The sequence below is a fragment of the Sesamum indicum genome, linkage group LG4, assembly GCF_000512975.1.
Source record: "Sesamum indicum cultivar Zhongzhi No. 13 linkage group LG4, S_indicum_v1.0, whole genome shotgun sequence".
Classification (NCBI taxonomy): domain Eukaryota; kingdom Viridiplantae; phylum Streptophyta; class Magnoliopsida; order Lamiales; family Pedaliaceae; genus Sesamum; species Sesamum indicum.
Window position 1 is genome coordinate 5,494,944 of NC_026148.1, and position 9,723 is coordinate 5,504,666.

Consider the following 9,723-nt stretch of genomic DNA (forward strand, 5'->3'; position numbering starts at 1 on the left):
AGATATATGTATCTAATGACCCAAATAGATATGCAGTTACCACATCCATGAGCTGCATTTGCAATTGTTCAATTACTGGTAAACTAATTAAAAATGTAATTATGGTTGCATCCACTACAGGTGAATATATTTCAGTATAATCAATTTCTGGCTTTTGAATAAAACATTGAGCCATAAGTCTAGCTTTGTACCTTACAACTTCATTTTGTTCATTTTTTCTTTCGTACAAACCCCACTTATTGCCAACTAGCTAAGACACCTTTTGGTATTGGAGTTATAGGTCCAAATACTTTTTGCTTATTTAGCGAATTAAGCTCATCTTGTATTGCCTTTTTTCAACTTTTCCAATTATTTCAGTATCAACATTCCTTCATAGTTTGAGGATCATTTTCATTTTCATCCATTGTTTCAACGGCTACAGAATAGGCAAAAATCTCATTATTCAATAATCAAGAATAAAAATAACTATAATATTTGTAGAGGTAAATGAATAAAGAATAAAAATTATACGGAGCAAAATTAACATTCTTCCTTGATCGAGCATAACGCCATGCTTATAACGTATTATAAACTTAGAGAAATTCTAAATTTATTAGCCTATTACTCCTAATAGTATATAAGAAAACAAGATATGTATTCTCTCGGATTCTCTATTCTTATTCTTCCAAAAGCTTATTTGCAAATGAATTACATAGAGGTATTTATAGACCACCAAAATTATGGTTACAAACTATATTAATAAATATTATAATTACAAAACATCATGACGGAAACAAAAGGTTATAAGCATTATGAAGAAATACCAAGATTGTATGCTTATATATATATATATGTATTTACAATAACAACTAAATATTTTTAGATTTGACACAATTACGAATATCAAATACAACCTCAAGTGAAAAAAAAAAAAACAACGTAACCTTTAAATAGTGAGATGAACATTTTTTTTTTAAAATAAAAACAAAAAAAAACCTTTTCCAAAAATATGAAGTTAGTTGGCCGTGGGTAAAGTAATTCATACATATTAGTTGATAAAGTATTTTTAAAAAGTTTAAAAATGTATAAAATTACAATTCAAAATTTAAAATACAGTTTGGTTAGTTCAAACAAAGATTGGATAGAACCTAATGAAGGCTAGAAGAATGAGTTTGTTGCTAGATATATATTAAAATTATGGGGTATTTGTAATTTTTTAAATAATAATAATGTATTTGTAATTACGCAAAATTTAGAGATGGGAGATATAATTTACCCATTAATTGCAACGTTAAGTCGCGTTTCACACCGTCCTTTTCTGTAAAAACGTGCTCAGCTCTCTCTCTTGCTTCGCACACGCCAACACGAAATGACAGTTAAGAATGACATAGTGAATATCCCATGTATCTATCTATCCACGGCTTTAAGACCGACCTCTGAAGTGAACCTAAGGTATGATTTTCACTAGCTGTCTCTACCGACGCAGATACTGCGTGTTTTGTGTGTGTATACGAGCACTAGAGATTGAAATTGGAGGTGGGTTTTTTCTTGTTCGATTTGATTACCTCGTTTTCCCTAGTCTTTACTGTAATTGGTGTCTGATATTATTGCAAATTATGTGAAAGATGTTATGTGGAACAACTGAGGTTTTAGCAGTATTACCTTTGAGCATATGGCTTAGAGTTTTCATTCTTGGTCATGGAAAATTGGCTGACAGCTTCATCTAATTGATCAAGATTGGTGGTATTCGCATTCCTTCGTTTGTTCTTTTAAATCTGAATTCCATGTTTTGGGACATGACTGCGGACGAAGCTTGTCTTTTCAAGAGTAATGAAAATGGGAACAAATTGATATAAGAATTTGCTGTAGTTGCAAGCTTGTTTGGATATAGGTTGGGAGTAGAAGTTTGAATAAACTGGATAAAGAAAGTTAACAACTTTAGCATTTTGACTTGTTTAATGTAACCAAACATAGGTGGGAATTGGAGAGCTGAGAACAAACAATGTGTGCAGTGATGATCAGAATGTGCTGTACATATTGATGGTATGGTTCTTGAGAAATGGAAGTAGTTCAGGATCAAAACTTGGGGGATTTTTGTCCCGAATAATATTGACTGGATAGTTGTTCTGGATTTTAGCATTTGATAATATGTTCTTTTGGCCATTAAGTTGGAAAAGTAAAAATCTTGCGGAGAACTCTGCATCTATTTATGTAACTACGTTTCTTTTTCATGTTGTACATCAGGATGTGGAAAGAATTTGGCTGCGACGGCTCCAGCAAGATTTTGCCTTAGGAAAGAATAGCCTACATTTCAACACGTAGATGAAGAGATTTATCAGCTGTAAATGCCTGGATGAAATAAAGGATAGATCTGAACACAAATGGCTCAAACAGGACCTCCACCTTCCAGTACTGTTCCTGAAACTATGACTTTCCTTAACTCTGCACGATATTATTCAGATTTGCATGGGGGTCAAAATACACGTGGATCAGGATTTCCAGGCTTAAAGAAGAGAGGTCATAATCTTGGAAGTCGGTCTTGGATATTGATTGATTCGAAAGGGAATTCAAAAGTTGTGGAACTGGATAAATTTACTTTAATGAGACGTTGCTCTTTGCCTTCCAGAGATCTCAGGCTTTTGGATCCTTTGTTTATCTACCCCTCCACAATATTAGGTCGTGAGAAAGCTATTGTAGTCAGTCTTGAACAGATAAGATGTATAATCACAGCTGATGAAGTTATACTGAAGAACTCATTGGACGGTTCCGCACTACAGTACAAATCTGAATTATGCAAGCGTCTTGAGACATCAAAAGATCAGTATGGTAAGATGATGAAGTTCTTGTGGCAGCATTTATGTCTTCATTTGATGCGAAGGAACTGATACGAGTGAGGAATCAGAAATGTAAACTTGAAATGTGTGTTAGTGTTCCTGAGGCATTGAGGTAGCTTTTTAGCTCTTACCAAAGATAAAAGAGGCCGACATACATTCCATCACCACATCTATGTGAAGCTATTGTCATCTGATTTCAAGTTTAACCTGGGAAGTTCTAAGCATATGAATAAATAAACCATAGACAGGGAGACCAAGTATACTATAACAGAGTCATAAAAAGACATAACAAATTTTTCTATCAAGGAAAAATAAATTGGGAGTTGGTTTGAGCTAAAGGTTTCACTTGGTAGATGTTCATAATGAACTCTCAGTACTAAGAATTGTTGGCTTCAAATAAGAGTATTTCTTCTGTGATAAGAAAGAACTGTCAAAGTTAAAACCATTCTTAGTGAATATATGAGTCTTTCGTTGGTCTCACTGTATGACAGTTCTTCATATTTTCCCTCACAATTAGCATGTTGTATAGCTTTCATTGTGTGGAATCTTATGCAAGATATTTCCTTTCTGCTTCTAGCCTTTATTATATCTGTACTTTTTTCCCTTTTCAAAGTAAATACCAGTTGTTGCGATGTGATTCAGATGACCTGCCTTTCGAGTTCAGGGCTTTGGAGCTTGCTTTGGAAAGTACATGTATGTCTCTTGATGCTCAGGTATGCAGTTTTGTCTTTTGAAGTAATGGAGGATTCTGTTTTGGGCTTCCATTTTTGTCTTTCTACTCCTCTGGAAAAAGGGCTATGGAATCCTCCAACCAAAATTTAATGAGAGGAAATCAACAACAAACAATGATAGATGCTGGGGATTCATAATGGACAAGAGATGAGATGTTTTTACTTGTTTGTATCAGGTCAAATGGAGACGCCTGTTTCAGGAGTTTGTGCTGACGGCACGTCTTCTTTTGTCATTTTATAGATGCTTCAGTTTTCTATTGCCTGAAATGCATTGCAGAATCCCTTTGTTTTAAATTCAGCACGTATCTTCTTCATAGGAGCATCTAACACTTGTTGCCCAAATGCCTTAAACTTCTGCTGATTTCCCAATTCCAATCCATGAAGCTGATCAATAAATGCTCAAAGGCTTTAGACAAAAGGGCTTGCCTGATCACATCATCACAAAATGGTCAAAAGCTTCTGAAGAGGAACCTAGTATTTTTGACATCTTAACTTCATGAATTTATTAGGTAAAGGAACTAGAAAAGGAGATATATCCAGTGCTCGATGAATTGGCATCATCAATAAGCACTTCCAATCTAGAGCGTGTGCGTAGATTCAAAGGGCACCTCCTTGCCTTGACTCAACGTGTACAAAAGGTATGAGAAATTTATAATTGGTCAAGCCCGACATTTGTAGGTGATGTAGTTGTCGTTTAACCCGTCTTGAATTTTAGGTTTGTGATGAAATAGAGCATCTAATGGATGATGACGGAGACATGGCAGAGATGTATTTAACAGAAAAGAAAGAAAGAAGGGACGACCTCACCAACGATGATCTATGTGATCAAACAATCAGTAATAAAGAAAATGTCAACGTTGTCTCTAAATCTGCACCTGTTTCTCCCGTGGGATCGTATAGTGGAGTTCCCAAATTACAGAGAGCTTTGAGCAATATCAGTTCCTCTAAACATGGAAGCTTATTGAGTTCATCCAGTGGTGGGGAAAACATTGATCAGCTTGAAATGTTGCTTGAAGCGTACTTTGTCGTCATAGACAACACACTCAACAAGTTGCTATCGGTAAGAAAATGTTTACAATAAAACATTTCTTACCTTTTCTATCAAGATATTGTTAAGTATGTAGTTAAATTAGTTCAGCAATCTTTTGAAAAATCTTTAACTACGTCTCACAATAATACCAAGTCCCTTAGATCCAGCAATGTGAAGTACTGGAATAGGAATATTAACCTATTGTACGCCGTGTCTCATGGAAAAAAGTTTAAAACAGCTAAATTTCTTTATAATAGTGGTTTGCTCTTCACAATTTGGGCAAGATTCTTTAAAGAATTTACAGTTTAGGCCTAGACAAAGAAATAACTTAAAGAAAAGGAAAGAAGATGAAAACTGTGCTTTGCTGCTTCATAATGTTGATGTTACATATTCCATTTTTCATGGGAGTGCAGCTTAAAGAGTATATCGAGGATACTGAGGATTTAATCAACATAAAGCTGGTAAGGTTCGATGATTGATGATAAACATTTTTACATCTTAGTAACATACGATCTGCAAAATTCATGTATTTTTACTGTTGTAACAGGGAAATGTTCAGAATCAGCTGATCCAATTTGAGTTGCTTCTTACAGCTGCTACTTTTGTGGCTACTATATTCACCGTTGTGACTGCAGTTTTTGGTATGAACTTCGATGACACCGTATTTGAAAATGCATCAACATTCAACTGGGTACTTATCATTACAGGAGTGTCTTGTGGACTGTTGTATTTGGCCTTTTTGATATATTTCAGGCACAAAAAAGTCTTTCCCTTGTGAACAGTACATTGGAATTATATTTTTTCAAGATTAAATGATTTGAAACTGGTTACCAATAATGGTTATAACTTTCTAATGTGATCGCCATGGAATTTTGCCTATATTATACAGTTGGTCGATGGAAAATTTCACCGTACACCTCAATCATATGATCTGCTTCCTGAAGCCATTCTCAATCAAGAAAATCTCCAGATCTGGCAAAAGCTTGCGCACTTGCTTCACTACACAGACATCTTTGCTTTATTTTCTATTCCAGAAAAGGCACAATTATCATATCAAACATTGTTACACAACACGCTGATGCAAGAACAATGTTACAAAAACCAGCTCTTTAGATGGCAACTGCTTCTTACTAAACAAAAATGATTTCGATTTCCATTGCCAATTGGCACCTTTTATTTTTCTTATTTCTTTGTCTCATGAGATTTGTGCTTCTAATGTTCTTTCTCAATCCTCATTTTCCTACCTGTACACTTACTATACACTCTTCTGTATTCTATCAGTATGCCATCTGAGTTTGTACACCTTAATCAATTTTAAGATTGCAACTGGAACCTGATTTCCTTCTCTCGAGTATCTGCTTTATCAGAAGCATTTCTGATTCATCAGTCTCGTTATCTTCACTCAGGCAATCTTCATCAGACATGAAACTTGTTGATGTATCCTGGTATGCAATCTGTGGCATTAGTCGATCGATGGAATGCTTTCCAGCATTGCTGCTATATTCCCCATCTTGACTTTCTTGATCCTTCTCTCTCACCCTAAGCAAAATCCCATTTGTCTCCTTTTCTTGATTCTCTGCCGAAGGCCCATATTGTTTGTCATGTTCTTCTGTAGGACTTTGTTGAACAGATGAGGATTCTGTTGTACAGTAAGAAAATCTCCTTCCAGAGACAATGCTCTGTGAACCAAGTATTTGAACCCTGTTTTGGCTGTTACAGAGAGCTGTCTCCAGCTCCTTTATACGCATTTGGAGCCTGGATTCTATCAACTCATGGAGGCGCAAGCTCAGCTCCCAAGGGGAAACAGTATAATTTGCAGGTGGAGAGCCATGAGTGGTTGTATCCGTCGTTTCGTCTCCTGACTCAGACATACCATTGTCCATTGTCGACTTTAAGTCTCTTTGGATAATATCTGGTTCAAAATCTGGATCAAGCTGCTGAAAACAGTTGAAAACTGAGGAATCTTGGAAGATTGAAGTATACAATTTGACGTATCACAAGAGTATCAGATGTTAAATCTTGGCAATTCCTGGTCTAGTATCTCAGTTAATAGAAATTCTTAGAACTGTCCACTAATAGTAAACGTATACAAGCATTAACTTCACATTCTAAAAGCTGAATCTATGGCTTACCTCAACAACACCAGATATTCTCTCCAGGGCAGATGCCTTATAGTTATTTTCTAGCATCTCCAGTTCAGCTTCAAGTTCTGCCTCAATTTTGCTCAACAGCTCCAGGTTCTCTGTGTTTCTATCATTTGCTTTTAGACTGTCAAATTCAGCCAATTTCTTCACCTTCACATCAGTAGGAGATACAATCGAGTCCTGAGGCGTATCGTTTTCTCCAGGAGGCTCATCACTTAGCTCCTTCACCATTACCATTTCTTTCATATCAAGTTCCTCATACAAATCTTGAACTAAATTCTGCATCTGTTCCAACTGCGAATTCAACTTCTCAGCTTCATTTTTCCAGGCCGTAGTAGCAGACAATATCCCAACCATCATTCCAGTAATGAAAAGAAGCATCGTCTCAGGTCCTGTCAAGAGAAAAAGTGACAAAGTCATAAGGAAACCGAAACTGAGCTTGAAAACAACATAATATGCTAAATTTCAATCAAAGATGCATCAAATAAATAAGAAATGAAAAGGAGTTTTTAGAAAAATTGATGTTTGAATGGACCTTGTGAATGGAATGATCTTCCAGCCGCCCCGTCACTGGAACCACTCAGCTGCAACTTCCCAGTGCACTTCTCCGGCTTCTTTTGAATCTCCTCGACAGATTCAACCAACTTGCTGATCATTTGACTTCCATCAGTAACCAAAACTGGCCTAATTGTAGACATGGATGGAAAACTTGAACTATCTTCTATGTTTTCATGCTCTCCGAATAGCTGGGAATCAAGGAAACTTCCAAAAGACTGTACAGGCCTTAATGAATTCATGCGATTCCTTCTATTTCTAATGAATTTGCCTCTGTTCGTTCTGCTGAAAATTCTATTTTCACCATCTTCAAATTCTAGACTCTTTTCTTCTGCACTAACAGCTGATGACACGCTAGAACCCCATCCCATGTTATAATCATCACTAGCTTCTATGTTTCTACTGCTTATTGGATCGATCTCTGAGAAACTAACATCTGAATGATTCTCCACATCCAAGAAATCGTCATCCTGAGCTCTCTTTCGTGCTAATCTGCGTAACGGGCAGGTTTTATCTCTGAACTGCTGCAGAAAGTTTCTTGATTCTGATTGAACATTGAACGAGTGTTTGTAAGAGGCTGGAGTCAGGCTTTCCTTTCTATCTCCTGGCAAGTTCTGCAAGTTCTTTGCTATATATCCAGCTCCTGCAGCTGCTGCGACAACCCATAAATCCATTTTTTCAGAAGAAAGCAGTCAACCCCAAGATTCTTGAACCTGTCTCCAATTTCTGAGGAGAAAGTCATCAACTTTACCCTGCTTGACGAATCAAAAGCCTTTGCCTAAAGTGAAAACCTTGATACCAAGAATCCCACAAAGAAAGACTGGGACTTGATCAAGAAAACTGATGAACTCTGAATATGTTGATCAAATGAAATTATTTGCTCAAGAATGTTCACTATTTCCGTGTCTTGAAAATCTTGAAAATGGAATTTATCTACAAATAAAGAATGGCCATTCGTTGTGAGGGATTGGTTAAAAGTCAAATATTTTCGGTATAAATCTTGTTCTTGGTTGAAAGCACGAAGCTTAAATTAATTGCTTCCTTGTTATTTATTTATTTATTTTGAGTGAAAGGCAGGGCAGGGGGGGGGGGGATGTTTGGTAGGCCCGTCACATGTCACACTGGCTTTTAGAGCCACTAGATTGTGGATTGTGAATTAGAGATCCTCATTCAACTCTGAGTCTCAGATTTTGTTGTTTCAGTTCATGTGAAAAGGGCTCTTCTTTTTCTCATTAGAATGCTTAAAAATGGATTAATTTAAGCACGAGCAACGTAATAATCACTTCTAATAATCGTATTTGGAATCTTTCCTCTGTTTCCAGAAACAGAAGGACAAAAGTCAGAACATTAGACTTAAAGAACCTTAAACACTTGCACTAAATCAATGATTTCTCCATGTACATAAATCATGTCTTTTATTAACAGTTCAAGTGTAATGTAAATAACTCGCAAACGGCACTTAAACAATTCTCCTCCCAGTTGTTCTTTCTGAACTTAAGCTGATAAATGCATGTATATCTTCAAGTGCGTTCAACCGATGCAACGAGCATCAACGGGACCTGGTTCTTGAGAATATCATAAGCAAAGAGTTGCAGGTAACATCCCAATCAAGAAGCTAGTGTCATACTTGAGCAGCTATCCACAGCACAGGCCAAGATATCCCTGTAATCCCGGGATATCCTGAAGGAATCGTAGACCTTGCCGTCACTGCTCTTTTTGTACTCAAATAACATGTTTGAATGGTCGAACGCAGTCAGCTTCACAAAACCATAATCTTCGTCCCTGAAAATGCTCCAGTTGGGTTTTAGAGTCGAGAAATCTGAAAGGCTAGCGCCTCCTCCACCAGCAACCACATGTATTGTTCCATTCAAGCTACCCCTATAGTAACGTTTCTCGTTGTTTGTACAGATATTCTGCAGCAAGAATACTATAGTTCAGCAGCTTATACAAAGTTAAATTGTTTTTTTTAAAAAAAAGGTAAGTCTAATAATGATTTAAGTAAATCTGCTGAAACACATACCTGGTATATGGGACAAGTCCTTTCGTAACTGTGGACATGCCCGTAGAAAGCTATATCAACTTTATACTTCTGCCAGAGCTTTTGTAGGTCGTCTCTCCCCATCGGTTCTCCAAACGATCCTTGAGTTGCATAATATGCTGCAGAAGAATACCCCAACACACGATGTGCAAGGAAGATCAGCCAAGGTTGTTTCCGTCGGTCTACAGATGCCAGACAGTGCTCAATGAATTTATATTGTTCACTTCCCTCTCTCCAATCATGTTCTGTATCAGCTATACAGAATCGGAACATTCCATAGTCAGTGGAATACCTGAAACATGGATCAATGAGATAAAATGATGTAAGAGAATCTACAGCTTAATTCTTACACAGTTATGATTAGAAAGCGATATATAAGAGAGAAATATATATGTAACTATACCAGAACTTA

The 9,723-nt window shown here is 36.6% G+C and overlaps 3 protein-coding genes across 5 annotated transcripts in view; 1 reads left to right on the top strand and 2 right to left on the bottom strand.

Annotated features, from left to right (window-relative positions):
* Nucleotides 1,345-5,417, top strand: LOC105160098 (magnesium transporter MRS2-5). Of its 2 annotated transcripts, none has more exons than XM_011077361.2 (7): nucleotides 1,345-1,431; nucleotides 2,224-2,805; nucleotides 3,456-3,526; nucleotides 4,054-4,182; nucleotides 4,260-4,604; nucleotides 4,988-5,035; nucleotides 5,122-5,417. In XM_011077361.2, the coding sequence occupies exons 2-7, from the start codon at nucleotides 2,361-2,363 to the stop codon at nucleotides 5,350-5,352; spliced, it is 1,269 nt and encodes a 422-aa protein (XP_011075663.1). In that variant the 5' UTR covers nucleotides 1,345-1,431; nucleotides 2,224-2,360; the 3' UTR covers nucleotides 5,353-5,417. The 2 variants fall into 2 exon arrangements, with proteins under 2 accessions (XP_011075663.1, XP_011075664.1); XM_011077362.2 differs by having other exon boundaries at nucleotides 1,383-1,515.
* Nucleotides 5,596-8,277, bottom strand: LOC105160099. 2 transcript variants are annotated; one of them, XM_011077365.2, is made up of 3 exons: nucleotides 7,254-8,277; nucleotides 6,707-7,110; nucleotides 5,596-6,508 (listed from the first exon to the last, which is right to left on the bottom strand). In XM_011077365.2, exons 1-3 carry the CDS (start codon nucleotides 7,945-7,947, stop codon nucleotides 5,879-5,881), a joined length of 1,728 nt encoding a protein of 575 aa, XP_011075667.1. In that variant the 5' UTR covers nucleotides 7,948-8,277; the 3' UTR covers nucleotides 5,596-5,878. The 2 variants fall into 2 exon arrangements, with proteins under 2 accessions (XP_011075667.1, XP_011075666.1); XM_011077364.2 differs by having other exon boundaries at nucleotides 5,596-6,511.
* LOC105160104 (probable inactive purple acid phosphatase 1) overlaps nucleotides 8,547-9,723 on the bottom strand; it is a 4,633-nt gene continuing 3,456 nt past the window's right edge. Inside the window, 3 exon segments of the mRNA XM_020693441.1 lie at nucleotides 8,547-9,186; nucleotides 9,294-9,603; nucleotides 9,710-9,723. The exon segment at nucleotides 9,710-9,723 is cut by the window's right edge and continues 130 nt beyond it. Coding sequence (XP_020549100.1) covers nucleotides 8,881-9,186; nucleotides 9,294-9,603; nucleotides 9,710-9,723 — 630 coding nt within the window. The 3' untranslated portion in view covers nucleotides 8,547-8,880.

What these genes read in the sequence shown, in the direction of transcription:
- LOC105160098 (XM_011077361.2), top strand. Translation starts at nt 2,361, where the DNA reads ATGGCTCAAACAGGACCTCCACCTTCCAGTACTGTTCCTGAAACTATG. An exon ending in GACATCAAAAGATCAGTATG is followed by an intron (nt 2,806 to 3,455) that starts GTAAGATGATGA and finishes GATGTGATTCAG; the next exon opens with ATGACCTGCCTTTCGAGTTC. An exon ending in CACTCAACAAGTTGCTATCG is followed by an intron (nt 4,605 to 4,987) that starts GTAAGAAAATGT and finishes ATGGGAGTGCAG; the next exon opens with CTTAAAGAGTATATCGAGGA.
- LOC105160099 (XM_011077364.2), bottom strand. Translation starts at nt 7,947, where the DNA reads ATGGATTTATGGGTTGTCGCAGCAGCTGCAGGAGCTGGATATATAGCA. An exon ending in AAGATCATTCCATTCACAAG is followed by an intron (nt 7,111 to 7,253) that starts GTCCATTCAAAC and finishes TTCTCTTGACAG; the next exon opens with GACCTGAGACGATGCTTCTT. An exon ending in GAATATCTGGTGTTGTTGAG is followed by an intron (nt 6,512 to 6,706) that starts GTAAGCCATAGA and finishes AACTGTTTTCAG; the next exon opens with CAGCTTGATCCAGATTTTGA.